Source organism: Natator depressus, chromosome 1 (assembly GCF_965152275.1).
Source record: "Natator depressus isolate rNatDep1 chromosome 1, rNatDep2.hap1, whole genome shotgun sequence".
In the NCBI taxonomy this organism is placed as follows: Eukaryota; Metazoa; Chordata; order Testudines; family Cheloniidae; genus Natator; species Natator depressus.
The window spans coordinates 210,766,741-210,788,003 of record NC_134234.1 but is presented as its reverse complement, the minus strand read 5'-3'; the positions used below and the strand labels follow the sequence as shown (position 1 = coordinate 210,788,003).

General features: G+C 41.9%; 1 protein-coding gene across 2 annotated transcripts; it reads right to left on the bottom strand.

The window, feature by feature from the left end:
• Nucleotides 1-1,423: 1,423 nt before the first annotated feature.
• LOC141984761 (killer cell lectin-like receptor subfamily B member 1B allele C) lies at nt 1,424-20,988 on the bottom strand. 2 transcript variants are annotated; one of them, XM_074948124.1, is made up of 7 exons: nt 20,805-20,988; nt 15,427-15,498; nt 11,896-11,985; nt 9,147-9,290; nt 6,792-6,946; nt 5,243-5,361; nt 1,424-2,212 (listed from the first exon to the last, which is right to left on the bottom strand). In XM_074948124.1, exons 1-7 carry the CDS (start codon nt 20,884-20,886, stop codon nt 2,065-2,067), a joined length of 810 nt encoding a protein of 269 aa, XP_074804225.1. In that variant the 5' UTR covers nt 20,887-20,988; the 3' UTR covers nt 1,424-2,064. The 2 variants fall into 2 exon arrangements, with proteins under 2 accessions (XP_074804225.1, XP_074804230.1); XM_074948129.1 differs by lacking the exon at nt 15,427-15,498.
• Between the last annotated feature and the right edge of the window lie 275 nt (nt 20,989-21,263).

Sequence of the window (21,263 nt, the reverse complement as noted above, 5' to 3'; positions counted from 1 at the left end):
TGTGTTCATCTTTCACCATGATTGTTATTGACCAACGCCATGGGAACAATCCAGTCTAAGATGCTGCACACAGACTACATTTTAAAATAAATAGAGAGAAAGGTTATTCAAGCTCATTGCAGGCTCAGTTAGAAATAGAACCCTAAGGTGAAATCCTGACCTCCTTAAAGTTAGTGGGCATTTTGCCATTAACATCACTGGAGCCAGGATTTCACCCCAGGCTCTGATGTGGCAGATCAGGTCAAATCTTTCAGATTGATTGTTCTAGCTGTGGTTATCCTGTCTCTAAGCTTTTAACTACACTCCTCTCCCAGAGGCAGGCTGTAACCTTGTTGCATTAAGGTCAGACACAAAGCAAGTATCTAATGCAACACAGAATCTTACACAGTAATCATTTAATTAAATGAGGCCTTTTTCAGAAATAACGAAGACATCTATAGTATCTTGGGAATTAAATAGAACAATAACTGGGCATCTGGTGAAAACAACCTCCTCTGTCTAAAAACAAGGTGCATGTTGGGTAAGCTTTTACACAATTCAAGGAAGAAAATTACACTAGATTGTCTTTCAGGAGTTTTAAATCCAATTGCCACCTCTGCCATAGATTTCTTGTGTGACCTTGGGAGAGTCATTTAATCACCCAGCTCCACAAATCTACTTAGACTCCTAACTTCCACTGAAATCAAGGGATGTTAAGAGCCTAATGTCCTGTATGGATCCACTTTACTCTGTACTGATTAGGTGTAAGCTGGAGCACTGTGTCCAGTTCTGGGTGCCACACTTCAGGAAAGATATGGACAAAATTGGAGAAAGTCCAGAAAAGAGCAACAAAAATGATTAAAGGTTTGGAGGACGTGACCTATGAGGGAACACACACAAAAATGGGTTTGTTTAATCTGGAGAAGAGAAGACTGAGCAGGGAAATGATAATAGTTTTCAAGTATGTAAAAGGATGTTATAAGGAGGAGAGTGAAAAATTGTTCTCCTTAACCTCTGAGGATAGGACAAGAAGCAATGGGCTTAAATTACAGCAAGGGCGATTTAGGATGAACATGTGGAAAAACTAACTTCCTGTCAGGGTAGCTAAGCACGGGAATAGTTTACCTAAGGAGGTTATGGAATCTCTGTTACTGGAGGTTTTCAAGAACAGGTTAAACAAACACCTGTCAGGAGTGGTCGAGTTCAGGGGTCGGCAACCTTCGGCACATGGCCCATCAGGGTAATTCACTGGCAAGCCACGAGACATTTTGTTTACGTTGACCGTCCGCGGGCACAGCCTCTCACAGCTCCCAGTGGCTGCGGTTCGCTTCTCGGAGCTCCCATTTGCCAACCCCCCGTCTAGTTATTCCTTAGTCCTGCCTTCAGTACAGGGGACAGGAGTAGAGGGACAGTCGTTCACTTCTATGATTCTATGATCTGGGCCAAAGTGCCTTAGTTCCCCAGGTGTTAGAGTATTTTTCCTATCCAGTTAATTAATATTGACATTTACTCACAATGTACACACAAGTCATCTTTGGGCACGGTTGGTCAGAGGAACCAAAATGATTCCTGCTAATGCACGAAAGAACCTTACATTGCATAAGAGTTTCTACTTGAAAATTTTAATAATACAAAAGTTGAAAGTAAGCAAGAAAAGACGTGTTTATGAGTCATTTCTTAATACAGAGCAGATAGTCACAGGCATTTCCATATTTATATAGTTGTCATTTGACACTAAATCTTAAGAGAAAGGGATTGGTCTAAAACAAAAGCATTTGGAATCTGAAGAGGTGAATAAAATGGAATGAGCTTGCTCGAGCTGAAGGGTAAAGGCCCGGCCCTGGATCGAAAGTGCTAAAGGCTTATTTATCGTGCATCAATTATTATAATCTGTTTAGCTAAACATCCTCTAGCCTTGGACTCCAGGAGCTACAGGGGGTTACAATACAAACCTATCCCTAATGCAGCCAGTGGTCAATCGACATAGGATTGCCGAATGCTATGGTTTTTGTGCAATGCTCTTATGATTATTTACATTAAAATATCAAAGTACAAGAAAATGCATCATTCTACAAGGGACAGTGTCTAATGTTCTGGGGTGTTCCAGGGAGCCAGCGTGAATGCATTTTTCTTGCAGATCCATCTGTTTAAACTCGGGCAGCTCTCAGCGTATAACTTCTTCTTTTTGAAAACAGAACAGTTCTTGCCATCTCCAGTTCCATTTTCCACCACCCTAAAGAGAAAACAAAAGCTGCTCACTGAGAGGTTAGCTCAGAACTTGGTACTAAATAAAAAGAAAGGAACAGAGATTGGGAGGAGGGAACCAGGGCTTTTTTCTTGTGTGTGTGTGTTTTTTTCTTATGCGGCGAGACTGGCATATGCAGGCTCATTGCAATCCATTTGATTGGACAGATGGGATTTGCACAGGGATTCGCGGAGAGCAGACACTGGTAGGAGTAATTCAGGGGTACTCATGTCCATGAGCATTATCAGCAAGAGGAGGAAAACCCTTCCACAAAGGAGAAATGGTGAGTCTTAATAGTGAGGAGGCAGGGAGGAGTTTTCAACTACATGAATCCAAATGTCGAGTCTGCATGACAGACCAGACGGTCAACCCAAGTGGTCCCACTCTCCAATAACATCTGATTCATACATGTTGGGAGTTTGCAGGTGGGTTTGAGCCATAACCTGGAGTTCAAGTGCGATCTTCTACTAACAGCAGGCGGCATCAGGGTCACTTTCAAGTACTTACAGGCCTCATTTGATGGACACTAATTGCGGCTAGTGGGACTGTGGTGACCCTGGCCACGTGATACACTGGTCAAATATGAACACAGAAAATCCCTAGGCACTCAGTGCCTTCTTAGGTTAGTGTCACGGGCAGATGTGGTTGAAAATTCTTTCAAGTTACATATTATTTTTGTACATTTTTAAACCATTTGAATAACTGTGCCCCTGCAGTGCCCACTGCACTTCGATATGTGTCAGTGCACCTTATTCCTCCAGCTCGGCTATCCTCACCCTGCCCAAAGCCACCTGATTGCCAAAGAAGAGAATAAAGAGATCATCAACTTCACTTTGATGCCAAATAAGGTCCTGTCTAGGGAGGACGCTGCTTTGTGCAGTTGTAACTCCACCAATTTAGCTGCACTAGTACAAACCTTAGGGGTGAAATCCTGGTTCCACTGAAGTCAATGGGAATTTTGCATTCCTGTTGATGTCACAGGGATGAAGATTTCTCCCCATGTGGAAGCCCTAAGGTAAACTCCACAGATACAAATCACTTTTCTTTTTACTCTGGTGCCACATGGTTACACTAGAGATGTGTCTAGACTGACGTGTTTGGTCCTGTACTTTTGTTCCTATAATTTCTAATCAACAATTAATTAGCTTGATGGTACATGCTGATGTAGACACTCCATAAACACTTGTTCCTCGAGTTCAATGTAGGGTGACCCAAGACCAGAAGGAACAAATGTTTGTATAGTGTCTACACTAGCATGTATAGTTCTGTAACTTGAATTGAGTTAATTGGCAATCAATTAACTTAAGTTACAATGTGGCCATAACCTTAGTACAGACAAGCCCTAGAGGTTTTTCATGGGGTTGCTATACAGCCCTAGCAAAACGTCTACAAAATAGCCCCAAATGATTGTGTAGATAGGGCCTAAGCAGCAATGGTCTGCAGTGATTTGAACTTGAGGATGAGGCCTTCATGCAGCATCACCCGCACCACTGCTTTTTAAAGACTGTGACTATATGTAAGGAAAACTTAGTCTCTGTGGAACAGGTCATGCTGGAGACTTTGCAATCTAAGATGGAGCTAAATATGTTCTGAAGCAATTCTGAAGCACTTAGACGAGAGGCAAGTGATCAGGAACAGTCAGCATGGATTCACCAAGGGAAAGTCATGCCTGACTAATCTAATTGCCTTCTATGATGAGATAACTGGTTCTGTGGATGAAGGGAAAGCAGTGGACGTGTTATTCCTCGACTTTAGCAAAGCTTTTGACATGGTCTCCCACAGTATTCTTGTCAGCAAGTTAAAGAAGTATGGGCTGGATGGATGCACTACAAGGTGGGTAGAAAGTTGGCCAGATTGTCGGGCTCAACGGGTAGTGATCAATGGCTCCATGTCTAGTTGGCAGCCGGTATCTAGCGGAGTGCCCCAAGGGTAGGTCCTGGGGCCGGTTTTGTTCAATATCTTCCTTAATGATCTGGAGGATGGTGTGGATTGCACCCTCAACAAGTTTGCGGATGACACTAAACTGGGAGGAGTGGTAGATACGCTGGAGGGTAGGGATAGGATACAGAGGGACCTAGACAAATTGGAGGATTGGGCCAAAAGAAATCTGATGAGGTTCAACAAGGACAAGTGCAGAGTCCTTCACTTAGGACGGAAGAATCCAGTGCATCGCTACAGACTAGGGACCGAATGGCTAGGCAGCAGTTCTGCAGAGAAGGACCTAGGGGTGACAGTGGACGAGAAGCTGGATATGAGTCAACAGTGTGCCATTGTTGCCAAGAAGGCCAATGGCATTTTGGGGTGTATAAGTAGGGGCATTGCCAGCAGATCGAGGGATGTGATCGTTCCCCTCTATTTGACATTGGTGAGGCCTCATCTGGAGTACTGTGTCCAGTTTTGGGCCCCTCACTACAAGAAGGATGTGGAAAAATTGGAGAGAGTCTAGCGAAGGGCAACAAAAATGATTAGGGGACTGGAACACATGAGTTATGAGGAGAGGCTGAGGGAACTGGGATTGTTTAGTCTACGGAAGAGAAGAATGAGGTGGGATTTGATAGCTGCTTTTAACTACCTGAAAGGTGGATCCAAAGAGGATGGATCTAGACTATTCTCAGTGATAGCAGATGACAGGACAAGGAGTAATGGTCTCAAGTTGCAGTGGGGGAGGTTTAGGTTGGATATTAGGAAAAAAAATTTCACTAGGAGGGTGGTGAAACACTGGAATGCGTTACCTAGGGAGGTGGTGGAATCCCCTTCCTTAGAAGTTTTTAAGGTCGGGCTTGACAAAGCCTTGGCTGGGATGATTTAGTTGGGATTGGTCCTGCTCTGGGCAGGGGGTTGGACTAGATGGCCTCCAGAGGTCCCTTCCAACTCTGTTATTCTGTGATTCTATGTGCCTTTGATCACAGTACTAGCTCTGTGCTTTGGGAATTACTTAGCGGGGAGCTATGGGGTCAGAGCTGTATCTGCCTTTATATTAATGTAACTTAACATTTATAGAAAGAAAAATCCACCCACGAGCTCAGCCTATGCCCTTCTAACTGGGAGTCACCAAGCCACATCCATCTTCCCTCTTCCTCTTGAAAGTTTAATCCAATCCAGAAATATTTCGTTTCTGTTCTGGTTGCTATAAATTCCTGTGGATTAAACAGAAATACATTACACACTGATGGGGCATTTCAGCTCTGCCTCATTCCTCATGCAATCACATGCTCATTTTGAACTGAGAGCGGGATACATGTGAAAGACAAGGACTCGGCCACACCGGTAACTAGTTTGGTTGGAACAGCCTTAGGGCACATGGGAATCCTTATAGCTGCTTTTCCCAAAAGTCTTGCACTTGGGAGAACATAAGAGTCGCTGAAAACAGCCAGACCGTGAGTGAACTGCCAGACATGAAAATCAGGCTTTTTTTACCTTGCAGAGAGAATCTACCCTCTACATTTCCAAAGGGAGACTGGGCAGGCCCTCGACAGTGTGAAAAGAAAAGGAGTACTTGTGGCACGTTAGAGACTAACCAATTTATTTGAGCATAAGCTTTCGTGAGCTACAGCTCACTTCATCGGATGCATACTGTGGAAAGTGTAGAAGATCTTATTATATACACACAAAAAGCATGAAAAAATACCTCCTCCCACCCCACTCTCCTGCTGGTAATAGCTTATCTAAAGTGATCACTCTCCTTACATTGTGTATGATAATCAAGGTGGGCCATTTCCAGCACAAATCCAGGGTTTAACAAGAATGTCTGGGGGGGAGTGGGGGTAGGAAAAAACATTTCCCCTTGTTTTTTCCTACTCCCCCCCCCCCCCACGTTCTTGTTAAACCCTGGATTTGTGCTGGAAATGGCCCACCTTGATTATCATACACAATGTAAGGAGAGTGATCACTTTAGATAAGCTATTACCAGCAGGAGAGTGGGGTGGGAGGAGGTATTTTTTCATGCTTTTTGTGTGTATATAATAAGATCTTCTACACTTTCCACAGTATGCATCCGATGAAGTGAGCTGTAGCTCACGAAAGCTTATGCTCAAATAAATTGGTTAGTCTCTAAGGTGCCACAAGTACTCCTTTTCTTTTTGCGAATACAGACTAACATGGCTGTTACTCTGAAACCTGACAGCGTGAAAGTCGCACTCAACCGCAAAGCAAAGCCTTTCCTGCCTTAGCAGACTGTGGAAAGCCCTTGATCACACCCCCAATCTCCTCCCAGATCAGAACTTATTCTGCTTTCTACATTTGCATCTGAAGCATCTGCCCATCAGCCTCACGGAGACCCAGGGAAGCCCACTAAATTGGTAGAGCAGCTTTTCAGTAATGGATCAGAGGACTGATCGCAGCCAGAGGGAAGAAAGGCCAGGCCCTGCTCCCTCTTGGTGTCTTCCCAAGTGGGGCTCTTGTTTGTGGGGAAATAAAAGCCCATTCACAGACAGTTTCTCAGGGAGAGCCTGCCTGGTCAGAGGTTCTGATAAAACCTAGGGTATATTTGTGCTTTTCAGTCAAGTGTCTGAATGACATGGAGGGTTTGCTGATTGCTGGGTACTATGTGGGATGTTCCCAGACTTACCATCTCAGCCTCATCTTCAACAACAAGCAGCTGGGATTTCCTGCCTGAACAATTTCGCATACTGGCATCCCAGGTCCCCGACTGCTCTGAGAAATAGTAACAGCTCCCCCTGTGCAGCATCCACCCTGGGGGGCAGAGCAGACACTCGGTTCTTCCTGGGGAGGGGGAGGAAAGAAGATCATTACCCAGCATCACAAATGGTTTAATTACTCCCATCACATATTGTGGGGAAGCAAATAGCCTCCCAGCTGCTAACAGTACATTTTGGAAAATTAAATATTCTTGGTGAAATGTCACAGCTGTCAGTTGCCCTGCATTTTACCGACCTGTCTTACATTCTTCTAATTATCGTTGAATGGGTTAGATGCTCATTTAGGGAACCACTGCTTCGAGCAACATGACACCGTGCATGCTCCGGCCTCGAACTGTGAAACTGGTGCTTTTGTTTCCTGTGTGCTGCACATTTGCCTCTCTAGGAGCCTGAAGGCAGCAGCTGCCATTTTGTTCTCAGCTGTTGAGATGCAGCCTGTGACTGTTCTTGTTCGTTCGGTTGTTTTCCTTTAACCTGAAATGGCGGTAAATCAGTGACCTGAATATTTTGTGTGTGTGTGTGTGTGTGTGTGTGTAAGTAAAAGACGAGGATGAGTTGAAACATGGTCCCTGCCCTGAAAATCCTACAATCTAATGTGATGAGGAGAGGATGGGGAACAACAACGAGCTGAGAGCAAGTGACGTAGCAGAGAAGAAGTCTCCTCGTTGAAAAAAAGAAGACTAGAAAAGTAAAATTGCCACTTATGCAAATACGATCAGTTTCCAGTTAAATAAAGGAGAGGGAGAATCTGGATAATCTATTCTGAGAGTAGAACAGGCTTCTTATGCCACTACTACTGAAGAGTGTTACAGGAAAAAAAATTAGTTTTCCTAACTCTGGTGGGGAAATGACATTAAAAACATGTTTTCCACAGGATCTGGGTGAGTTGTAATGAATCTGGTGAAGACCCGGGTGTGGCTGTTGTGTTGTGTCAGGCTGCTGGGGTCAGAGCGCTGAACCAGGGCTGCACAGTGCACACACGCTCAGGGAGCTGCATGTGTGTTTGCTGGCTGTTGGTGTCTGGGCTGTGAGCCACAGCAGCAGAGCATTAAAGACACCCAGGGTTACATGGCAAGAAGTGACAACCTCTCACTGGTCTGAATAATTGCACTCCAAATGTCACACCCTCCCTGGGTTAGAGAGACACAGAAAATGTACTTCCTTCTAACACAGCCCTTGTCTAGGCAAAGACTTTAACTTGACCAGTTCAACACGTGTTAAGAGCACCCGGCCTTATCTAGCCTAGACCTCCAGAGTGCGTTGGTTACAAGTGTTAGCCTGAACATGGTACCAGCGTACTTTAGATCCGAGTCTACAGAGGGCCACAGTGAACAAGTAACCTTATTAGAATAAGGGAAACAGTATTATCCCTAAAACTACACTCATTCTCTTTCTCCCTCACTATAGGAGCTTCTGTTTACAGCCTTCCCTAGGTTTCAGAGTAGCAGCCGTCTTAGTCTGTATTCGCAAAAAGAAAAGGAGTACTTGTGGCACCTTAGAGACTAACAAATTTATGTGAGCATAAGCTTTTGTGAACTACAGCTCACTCCTGCTTGGCTTCCTGCTACAGGTTTTAAGCAAAATATTTGCATTATAAAAAATATTTAAAAACAAGTAATATTTATCACCAAATTAGAGATTCGGGGCAATAAGGCTACATGTGTCATTTGGTAAAGGTCCCAGGCTGCCAAAGACCTTCCCTCTCTTTGCAAAACATCCTTGGCATCGGGCGGTTCTTGAAAACACCTGGAAGCTGTAAGGCAGTGGTTTTCATTTGAGACCCCTTTGGAAATTTCAAATGGAGGTGGGGACCACTTTGGAAACCCCTTTGTAGATATAGCTGAATTCTGTTCAGTCAGTTTTCAGTCTAAGTCTTTCACAGACTCCTTAGACATAGTCTGCAGACCCCCAGGAGTCCACGGACCACAGGTTGAGAATCACTGCTCTAAGGTACCTAATGTCATTTTTAAAAGCAGCCCTGGACATTCCAGTTCTATTCCAAGCACAGGGTATGTATCAATAATTATAATTACTAACTAGGAATTGTAAATATTGATTCAAATACATCTTCAGGGCCAGATTCTGATACTCTTATTCATCCTGAGTAGTACCTTCTTCTGTGAATCGTTCCATTGATTTCAACGGGGACAGTAAAGAAGCCACATTTTGACCCATAACATTTTCAGGTTGTTATAGAAGAGGGGTGTTAACAAACAGCAGAAGGGAACACACTGCACAGTTAGAGAGGGCCTGTAACTCCTCACCCTCTCTATCTTCACACAGGTAGTCTATTAATCCACTGATTGTCATCGAGCATCTCCCTGTGCATGGAGATTCCCCTGAAGATGTAGTGTTTTCAGTGCAGATTGTCCTGAGCATGGACGGACTCTGACCATTTCCCCTCCAGACTTGAATGCAAAGGAAGACAACATGGTTAATAGGAGCATTAATAATATGCAGTCTTGGTATCTGAGGGTCAGAAAACACAGTTGTATTACAGAGAGCACAGTCAGTGAGGAAGGCAGCTTGCAAAGGGATTAAAAATAGGTTTGTGCCTTTTTTGTTGGGTTATGAGATATCAAGAAGGCCTGGTATCTTTTTTCTCTTTGTTGTTTTTTGTTTAAATTTGATTTGTTTTCCCTGCTTGTTTTCTCCATAAGAAATTCAGGTCTTGCCTACTTTGGTGGAGAATAGGTACGGTTATGGCATTACACGTACTACAGTTATATATCTGATTAATTGAAAAGAGATATCAATTTGATTCAGACTGTCTAGAATTCTGTTTTTTCTTTTATTAGTCCCCATTTAACCTAAGCATATGAGAATAAATCTCATTAACAAAAAGATCCAACATCCCAATATTTAATTTAAAGGATGAGACGCTACCTTCCTATGTAGCGGAGTCAGCACAGAAATCCTCCAGCAATAACAAGGAAGTCAAAATTGATAATCCTGATATTTCTAAGGTAACAAACAAGCAGTAAAAAAAACCCACTACAAACCCTTTCAGGGCTTATAGTTATTTAAATAGTTTACAAACATACAAAAAATAATATGTAACTTGAAAAATTATTCAACCATATCTGCCAATGGCACCACCTAAGAATATGATGAGTGCTTAGGGATTTTCTGTATTCATATCCGACCAATGAATTATGTGCACAGGGTCTCCACAGTCCCACCAACCCCAATTAGTGTCCATCCAGTAAGGCCTTGAAATTACTTGAAAGTGACCCTGATGCTGCCTGCTGTTAGAAGAAGATCACACTTGGACTCCAGGTTATGGCTCAAACCCACCTGCAAATTTCCAACATGTTTGATCCAGGTGTAATTGGAGAGTGGGACCACTTAGACCAGAGGGTCAACCCATCGTGCTTATTTAACCTCAAAAAGATGTAAAAAGCAGGACAACTCTTTCCCCCCCTTTTGTCTGTCACCTTTAAAGGCCTAGTTAGTGGGGATGTACAGTTAAGCTAAAAGGAGCTCTTAGGCCAAAGAACATAGTAGTAATGCTATCAGAGAATTCACAATATTGAAGACTAGTGTCAAGAGATAGAAGGGGTTTTGTTTTTAACCTCATTCCACACTATACCCCAAAGCAGAAAGAGACATACCTTTTAAGCTTCACATTCATAGAACTGCTGATTCACCAAAGCACTTAAGCATGTGCTTAACTTCAATCACACACTAATGTTTCATGGAGGTCAATGGGATTTAAGCATGTGTCTAAAGTTAAGCATGTGCTTAAGTGCTTTGTTGAACAAGGATACTTTGCTGGAGCTATTCAGGTGCAGAGAATGGCTACGAGGATGATCTGAGGAATGGAAAACCTACCTTATGAGAGGAGACTCAAAGAGCTTGGCTTGTTTAGCCTAACCACATGAAGGCTGAGGGGAGATATGATTGCTCTCTATAAATATATTGGAGGGATAAATACCAGGGAGGGAGAGGAGAGTTCAGCGCCAATGTGGAAACAAGAACAAATGGATATAAACTGGCCATCAACAAGTTTAGGCATGAAATTAGATGAAGGTTTCTAACCATCAGAGGAGTGAAGTTCTGGAACAGCCTTCCAAGGGGAGCAGTGGGGGCAAAGAACCTAACTGTCTTCAAGACTGGACTTGGTAAGTTTATGGAGGGGATGGTATGATGGGACTGCATACAATGGCATGTAGCCGACCTGTGACTGCTAGCAGCAAACATCTCCAATGGTGGGTGATGGGACACTAGATGGGGAGGGCTCTGAGTTACTACAACGAATTCTTTCCAGGTGTCTGGCTGGTGAGTGTTGCTCACACGCTCGGGGTCTAACTGGCCACCATATTTGGGGTCTGGAAGGTATTTCCCCCCGGGTCAGATTGGCAGTGACGCCGGGGTTTTTTTGCCTTCTTCTGCAGCATGGGGTCACTTGCAGGTTTAAACTAGTGTAAATGGTGGATTCTCTGTAACCTGAAATCTTTAAGTCATAATTTGACGACTACAGTAACTCAGACAGAGGTTAGGGGTCTATTACAGGAGTGGGTGGGTGAGGTTCTGTGGCTTGCAATGTGCAGGACGTCAGATTAGATGATCATGATGGTCCCTTCTGGGCTTAAAGTCTATGAGTCTACACCAGCTAATGATCTGCCCAAAGAAATTAAACAAAGAAAACTACCTTATGGTCCAGTGTCACAAAGTCAAGGCTGGCAATTTAATCTTATGAATAGAGAAATTCAAAGGTTAACTGTCTCATAGGTCACTGAAGTCCCCCACAGAGCGCATATACAGTATCTCTGAGTACTTGATGCTTTGTTAACTATTCACCTTCATAAATATCCTGCGTGTGAAATAATAGTCAATGTCCCTGTGGAAACATTAATATTTTAATTTTCTGATTTATGTGTTTAACTTGTCACCCAGAATGTTGCATTAATGTCAGTTATTTTTTACATGTAATATCCTCTTGGAGAGGTTTAAACATGCACAGAGCTGCATGAATAAAGCAAAAGTTGTCATCTGGAAAGTGGCACTCACAAATAGTGATTACAACAGCCATGAAAACCAGTGCGATAAGCCCCAGGACTAGAACAACATGGAGCCAGCTTGAACACTGGGAGCCAGGACCTGCAAAAAAGAAAAACAAAAGAGTTGCTTTGGAGGAAATTGCAATTTAAGCCCTCACATTGCTAGCATGCGCAAGCGTTGCCACATTGGCTTCAGATATCGGACAGTTTCTAATCAAGTGCTGAGATAGAAGTATTTTTAGACTGTCAATTTCTAAGTGAAAGGAAACATCTTTATTTGTTAGCATTTTACACCCACTTTGCACAGATGTAAATGGAGACACAAAGGGCAGGATAGGAGAGAATCACACTCTGGGAGAAGGACCTTGGCGTGAATGTTTCCCAGGATGACTGGGACCCCGAGGAACTCAATTGCTTCCTATAACAGGATCATAGTATTGGCAGAGGAAGGGAATGCTGTAAATGTCACAGATTATAAAATACTACATGAAAATTCGTTCAGCCTATATGATGAGGGCCATCCACACATAGCTTTCTTCCATGTAGCGGGAAGGGGAAGGGATCAGTTGTTTCTGTGGCACTGGGGTTCCACTGTGATCTTTGGCAAGTTGGATGCAGGGCTGGGGGATACATTGTTCACACACCAGTGCCACACAGATTACCTGAAAAAAGGTAACACAGCCCCAGGTTGAACCACACTTCCTGTTGCCCCCTCTGGAGTGAATCGCTGCTCTTTGAGGCAAGTCCTAGTAATGACGCTCCGATAGAACCACTCATCCAGAGAACTGGGGAATGGTGTACAGGAGGGGACAAGGACCAGAACACCCTGAACCTATGCCTCAGAGAGAGATCCTGAGATATGCATCGAGTAGTGGGCTCTGGGGGAATGAATTCTCTTCTTTTTCCCCCAAGGGGGGTAAACATGCCATCCCACCAATGGGACACCTCAGGAAAATCTCCATGAAGAGTTACTGTGGAGGTTTCCTCCCCTAATGTCTGACCCTCGTTTCTTCAGAAGGATGTGCTGTGGGGTCACTGTCATTTGGACTGAAAACTGGTTCATATGACTGTATAGAAAGGATAATGGTTCCACACCAAAGTCTTTGTTAAAGTGAAGTTGAGGTTGAAGATTCATATCAGAGCATTGAGAGTCCTGCACGTAGGATGGAAGAATCCCATGCACTGCTACAGACAAGGGACCGAGTGGCTAGGCAGCAGTTCTGCAGAAAAGGACGAGAAGCTGGATATGAGTCAACAGTGTGCCCTTGTTGCCAAGAAGGCTAACGGCATTTTGGGCTGTATAAATAGGAGCATTGCCAGCAGATTGAGGGATGTGATCATTCCCCTCTATTCAGCATTGGTGAGGCCTCATCTGGAGTACTGTGTCCAGTTTTGGGCCCCACGCTACAAGAAGGATGTGGAAAAATTGGAAAGAGTCCATCAGAGGACAACAAAAATGATTAGGGGGCTGGAGCACATGATTTATGAGGAGAGGCTGAGGGAACTGGGATTATTTAGTCTGCAGAAGAGAAGAATGAGGGGGGATTTGATAGCTGCTTTCAACTACCTGAAAGGGGGTTCCAAAGACGATGGATCTAGACTGTTCTCAGTGGTAGCAGATGACAGAACAAGGAGTAATGGTCCCAAGTTGCAGTGGGGGAGGTTTAGGTTGGATATTAGGAAAAACTTTTTCACTAGGAAGGTGGTGAAGCACTTTTTCACTAGGAAGGTGGTGAAGGTGGTTACCTAGGGAGGTGGTGGAATCTCCTTCCTTAGAGGTTTTTAAGGTCTGGCTTGACAAAGCCCTGACTGGGATGATTTAGTGGGGGACTGGTCCTGCTTTGAACAGGGGGTTGGACTAGATGACCTCCTGAGGTCCCTTCCAACCCTGATATTCTATGATTCCATGATTCTAAAGGGGCACTCACCTCTTGAGCACCTCTGAGCAGCTTGGTGTGGTACCACAGGCCTTTTCTCACCCCTGGTGCTCCCTGCAGGCTGCAGGACAACTTTGATGGGTTTTCAGTGGTTTGGCCCTCTGGCCAAGTCACAAAATTGAAATGAACCCCTTGTGGGGTATTAAAGATTCCAGTAAACAAATAGGCTATTTGCCCTCACTAGGATCTTCAACCTGGTTCTGAGCCCTTTAAATTGTTCAGGTTTGCAACTAAACCCTGCCCCCTTCTTGGGTCTTACACTACTTTACCTGTGGCTGGTGGAGGAACCCAGGCCACCCACTGCTCTGGTTTCCAGCCCAGGGATCCTACAACCAGCAGCCATATATCACTTCCCTCAGTCCTTCACTGCTGTTTCCCTGGGCCTCTTTCCACCTGGCCCCTTTATCTCCAGCCCTGTCTCAGGTCCAGCATCCGCAAGTCCTTCTCCCTCTGTGATCCCAGCTATGGAAATTCAGCCCAGCATGAATGCTGTCTGATTGCTGGCTACTCCAGCCAGGTACAAACCCACTTCTTCCCTCCTCCACTCCCAGCCAGGAGATAAACTGCTAAAGCCAGGCAGCCTTTTTTATTTGGGCCAGCATGGCCCCTGATTGGCTATTGCTAGCCCCTTTTGCCCTTGGAGGACCAGGTCTCTGTGGTTTCCAAAATGGCTACTCCAGAGAGTCCTCTCTAGGAAAGCTTGTAGGAGTCACCTTCACTGCTGTTCTTCTCCCAGCTTGCTACTTCTTGGGGGCAGGGGTAGTAGGACTCTGGCGGACTCAGCAGGGAGCCACAATGACCGAAAACACCCTGTCACAGTTTGTCCACCTTACAAGGGTGTTCTAGCTATAACACAAACCCAAAGATTAGAAACCCAGGAAATTCAGGGTTGAGGTTGTATTCCCACAATAAGCCACAGAGTCACACTCAGATAACCACCAGGTCTCTAACCCTGCCCCCATACAGTGTCACAATGTAATATTCTCATAATGTTCACTCTGAGTTCAGTTTAAAGTATTCTGTGGGCCATCTGACCTGCACTCAGTGCTGTTCAGGACAAGGAGGTGGGGTAAAGATGGCTTACAATACAAATAGTAGGTGAAACTCTGCATATAAGATGGTCTCACCAGGGTAAGTGTGGCCAATCACACACTGGGAGTGTTGCTGCAATGGAGCAAATGAGTTGTGACTTAGATAAGGTTTCGTAATAAACAAGGTGCTTAGATGCCTCGAGTCTGAACGGCAGTAAACCAAACCCCAGTCCAATACATTATGTTGATTAATTTGTGAATGTTCTCATTAAAAATCAGTTTTATTTTAAGGCACTTCCCTCCTCCCAAATTTCAGAAACAGAGCACAAAAGAATTTCAGAAAATCAGAAAATGCCAGTTTAAACTACTTTTGAAACTGCGTTCACCACAGAGCTGTTGTAGGGCTCAATAAGCCAGTGAATAGAAAAGTCACCATTTAAAATGTTGAAATAATTTCTATACATGATTTATAATTTAGAGATTCTCAGCAGTATTGTTTTCACAGTTTTCTAACATAATAAAGAATACATCTCTAATAACTAAACATGCCACCCCAACAAATACCCACAATACCAGAAGGGGAAGTCTCTGATCTGCTGGTCCTTTCAGATTTACGATGCACACGCAGTTCAGCATATGTGATCTCTGTAAGGAGCAAGGAAATGCTGACAATGATGAATGTGAGAACCATTACACAGAGACACCATTACAAGAATCAGTCTATCTGCAAAGTGCATATGTTCCGCACGGTGCTGGCTCAGCTTCATTACTGCTAGAAACAATGGGCTAGATTATACCTGAGACTACATGTCTATGCAGAGGAGCAATGGGGGGAGTAAGAATCTGCCTTACACTGCTGCATGAACTACCTGAATCTTGGAACAGGTGGATAAGTAGTGTGTGTGGTGGGGGGGGGAGGGGGAGAGGGGGAGAATGGGTGGATCCTTGACTCTGCCCACAACAAACTGGCTGACATAGCTGAGTCAACTCAGGGGGAGTCACAAATTGTGCTGATATATGCCAGCGTAAAATTACCACCCCCTTGGAACAAGTGAGAAGCAGAGAGGGAATTGTGCCTCAGAGAAGTGTCTGTGAGACATCATAGCTCCCCGGGCTACTCCTGGTAGTTTATGCACCAACCTGTGTGCAGGGCTATGTCACTAGTGGATATTAGACACTGAATATTACACTGATCCAATGTCAGGGACCAGATAGATTAGGTAGAGGTGGTCAAACATTGATCTATCAAAACATTTTTCAGTGAGAAATGGGTTTCTGAAATTTCAGTTTTTGTCAAAAAAAAAAAAATGAACCACACAAAACTAAATATTTTTCTTTTTTTGCCAACAACATGCCCTTCCCCCCCCCCCCAAATTGCAAAACATTTTGACAAAAAAGGGTTTTTTTTCTTTGAAATCTTTTGTGGAAACAAAATACATGTTTTCAACTAGCTCTAATATTAGGTCCTGTCCAGGAAAATTCAATACCAACAAACATGTGATTAGCCCATGATATCATAAATAATGAGTTTAAATTTGTTACTTCTTTAATCCAGTTTTCAGATAGTATATGTAAAGCATTTGCTTCCAATCCATGTAGACCAAGAGATATCAAATCTTATCATGGGGTGATCTTGGTACCTTTTTGCTTTGCTCCTTGTCCCAGCTCCCTGCCCTCTCCCTACATTCCAATTCAGACCTGGATTTGGTGGCAACTATCTTGAAAGAACCAATAAATATGTACACTTACAACTTGAAACTGTAACTATAAAATGTTATGTGGCATCAAACCCTAACTGTAGAGTCGCCTGAGATATTAGCTGCTGAAACTTAAGCAGGAGATTAAAATGGAGCCAAAATAACTCAACTTTAAAGCATGCATGTACCTAAGTTATTAATCATTATTTCACCATTTTTGCTGGGACACAAGATGTCACCTTGGTAAAACATCTCCCTAGTTTTACAGAGGATAATATTTGCATCTTTGCCCCACTCAGGAAAGGGTGAGATATAAGATGAGGCTTGTGTTGCTGCTGTCATGGGTAGTTCATGTTTTTTATAAGAATACTGTGAATTTAAAGTGTGATTCCACTTCTGAATAAAAAATGCTGGTTGATGACAAGATAAATTCCTCTTGTTTTTTTGCAGAGCCAACACAACTCAGAGGGAGGTTCCTGCTGTTTATTCCTTTCTGTGTAACATCAAGAGAATAGTTAACTAATTCCAATTAATTACACATGTGAAAACCGTTGACTATAATGTGAGTGCACAAGTGTTGCTGAGGACAGCATTTGGTCAGCAGAACTGGTAATGCTGCATGAGAAGGAAAGGTAATGATGCATGACCGTCAGATAAGCAGTCTAGCTGTTAGAAAAAAACATCCGAGCACACTTAATCTGTAGAGTGTTCAGTCTGAACTATTCAAACTTTTTACAAAGGTAAATATCACAAGAAAAATATTGGGGAAATGGTTAATAAATGAGGCACATCTATGCTTTTAGGTCCCCTGTGTTGTGACTCAGTGGGTGTACAGACATTTTGCTGTTTGTTTTATTCTTTCTTAATTGATTAGTCCAATAAAATGTAGAAAATATGCACATTTATATTTATTATATATAACTGTAATTAAATATTTTTTCTTAAAAAAAGTTTTTCAAATGCTATTGGTCCCAGAAGAATTATACAGATATAATTATTGTACAGAGAGATAACTCTGATAGTGTTTGCAGGAAGACATTGTTCAAATATATTTTTTATTTAAAATCTGAATATTGTTTTATGGTAAAGAAATAATGGAGGCTTGTAAATTTTAAAATTCAGTTGCTGTATAAATAGGAAAACTCATTTAACCATATTGACTTAGAAAACCTGTCAATATAAAAAAAATTCCCTCCATCCCCAAATAAATACACATTACTTTTTTTAAATATTAAACACAACTTATCTGGCTGTATGAAAAAAGTGACTCTGTATCATGGAAACAGAATTTTTCCCAAATAAGTTCATTGCCTGTATTTCAAGGTATCTACATAAACGAACATTGAAGTTAGAATGCAAAGTACTCAGAAATCAGCAGATGGCAAAGTCCAGGTTACCCCTGCAACCTGAATTCTACCTGCTGCAAACATACCCTTATGCAACATATAGAAGAGCCCTATCTCACTAGATACAGATCTTCACAGATCATATGCCACATATTAAAAGTGAAATTCTAGTCAACTTTGTTATACATGTATCTGCAATGGAGTACAGAGATATTTTTTTCTATTAAATGGAAATTTCCACTCAGTGTATATACACAAACATGTGGAGTGTCAATGCAACTTTGGTAGATCCTTAGTTTTGTAGATTCATAGATTTTTAGACCAGAAGGTAGCATTATGATCATCTAGGCTCATCTCCTATATAACACTGGCCATATAATTTCACATATTAATTCCTGTATCAATGCCCATATCTTGTGGTTGAGCTAGCATACTTTTAGAAAGATATCCAGAGATCTAGAGACTTCAAGTGATGGAAAATCCACCACAGCTCTTGGTAAATTTTTTCACCCTCACTGTTTAAAATTTTTTTAACACCCTCACTGTTTAAAATCTGCACATTATTTCTGGTTTCAATTTAACCAGCTTAAACTTTAAGCCATTGGATCTTGTTATGCCTTTGTCCGCTACAATAAAGCACCGTCTATTGTCAGAAATCTTCTCCCCATGTACTTGTATACCATGATCAAGTCATGTCTTAGCCTTTTCTTGCATAAACTAAGTAGATTGAACTTTCTAAGTGTTTCACCGTAAAGCAGGTTTTCCAGACCTCAGATTATTCTTGTAGTTCTTTTCTTAACACTTTCCAATTTTTCAACATTCTTCTTAAAATGTGGACACCAGAACTGGACACTGTGTTCCAGTAAAGGTCTTACCAATGCTGTAAAAAGAGATAATATTACTTCCCAACTTCTACTCAACATTCCCCTGAATAGTATTGGTCCTCTTAGCCTCAGCATCTCACTGGGTGCTCATGTTCAGCTGGTTATCTACCAATACCCATATAAGTGTTTCTCAGAGTCACTGCTTTCCAGGATATAGTTCCTCATCCTGAAGGGGAACTACATTATTTGTTCCTAAATCTATGACTTTGTATTTGACTGTACTAAAGATAAGCTGTTACCAGCAGGACAGTGGGGTGGGAGGAAGTTTTGTTTCATGGTCTCTGTGTGTATATAATGTCTTCTGCAGTTTCCACAATATGCTATGCATCCGATGAAGTGAGCTGTAGCTCACGAAAGCTCATGCTCAAATAAACTGGTTAGTCTCTAAGGTGCCACAAGTACTCCTTTTCTTTTTTCTTTGTACTAAAAAAATGAGCCCAGATAAAGGTATTTAAGTGCCTAATTCCCACAGATTTCAATGGGAATTAGAAACTCCTAAATATCTTTTAGGCTATTGGCCACATTGTTCAAATGCATCCATCTTATCAAGTGATCCAGATCAGTTTTTAATGATGAGGACAGTTATTATTCACCACTCCACAAATATGTGTCATTTGCAACCTTTACCAGGAATGATTTTATGTTTTCTCCCAGACACTTTAATTTAAAGGACTCTTTAATTTAGAAAAGAAAGGCATAACAAGAACCAATGGCTGGAAGCTGAAGCCAGAAAAAGTTAAATTAGAAATAAGGCCTAATTTTTTGTAACAGTGAGGGCAATTAATCACTAGAACAAACTACTAATGGAAGTGGTAGATTCTCCATCTCTTTCTTCATATCAAAACTGGACGCCTTTTGGTAGACAAGGAGTTATTCAGGCCCGTAGAGGAGTAATTGGTTGGAATTCGATGGCTTACGATATACAGGAAGTCAGACTAATAATAATAACCTAGCCCTGTACCATATATTATCACTATTCTAATTGTAAATGCAATTAAGATAAATAAATGAAATGAAATTTAAATGATGAGAAATAGTTTTTGTAAATATATATCAAAATATTGTTTCTACCATTCAGTTACATTAAATCACAGCTCAACAATCAAGAATCAAACTAGATAGTAAATATATTATTTATTCTAATAATACAGACTGTAAAATGATTACATTGTTGGTTGCAAATATAATTAATTAATAGCTATTGTACCCTGAAAACATTATGAACTAGCCAACTTGCTCTGAACACTATGTATTTCATATTTACTTTTAAAATCATTGTAACATAGGTTAGTGGCAGTCCATCATTTTTGCAAAATGTACTGAAAAATGAATTCATCAATTGTTTTCAAGTCCTGGGAATATTATTCACAAAGAAATATTGTCAAAGTCAGCTCTTTTCCCCTAATATCCACTTAAACTTTTGTCTTTTATGATAAGCGTATGATGTGTTTACAGATTTGATAGTTTGGTTACAGGAAAGTCATTATTTAAAAACCAAATATAGAAGAACTGTGGACAAATGGGTCCATCTGGTGCCTTCCTTGCAGCAGCAGTGGCTGAACTTTCAACTGTCTTTTGTGATTTCGGGGGGATTATATGCCACCATTTTGCCAGAATTAGCACATTGGTCAAATGCAACAATTGGCCTCTCAGGCTAGCTAATTGTTCAGATCATGGCTTACTTAAGCCATAGTAACCCTCTGATCAGACAAAGACATTTAAAAAAATAAACTATAGTTCTGCTAATTTATAATTTAGCTAAAAGTATATTTTATTCTGTTATTAGCAACGCTGGGCCAGATCCTCAGAGGAGGTAAATGAGCATGACAACACTGATTTCAATAAAGCTTTGCGGATTGAGATCTTCTAAGGATCAGGCACAATGTGTGTGCAATTTTGTCCTCAAATACATTGCCTTCACTGACAAAATGTTATGACAATTATTTAAAGCTTTTTGAAATGACATTTTTTAAAGAAAAGACAACATGCAAATATGAATCTGATAACTATTAAGAATATTTTACCTGGATTCGAAGTCGGAGGAGCAATACATGCTCTTTCCCTGGGTAAAATCTTTACATCTGTGTGTGTGACCTGGTTTGCCATTGGTGATAAAATTCTGTCTGAGTGTTGGAAACAGTTGCTTAACAGAGTAGGTTGTATCCTGCATTAATCTCACCTGCCTCCACAGACACACAGACACAGACACACACAGCATGATGGGTCTAGGGGAGGTTAAAAAAAAAGTTATTTCTGTTAAATGTGGCTTCACAGCTTCCTCTCATTGGGCATTTTTCAGCCATCAGTCTGCCTCTTGCAACGTAAGATCTTGCCTTTAGGATAAAATATAAATGACTAAAAGTAGAAAAGGTTATGTGGGGAGGGGGGGTTGGTCTTGGGGAAACACTTTTTTTTTTGGTCACAATGTAATAAATTGTCTAAGGGCTTGTCTACACACAAAAGTAGTACCACTTTAATTATAT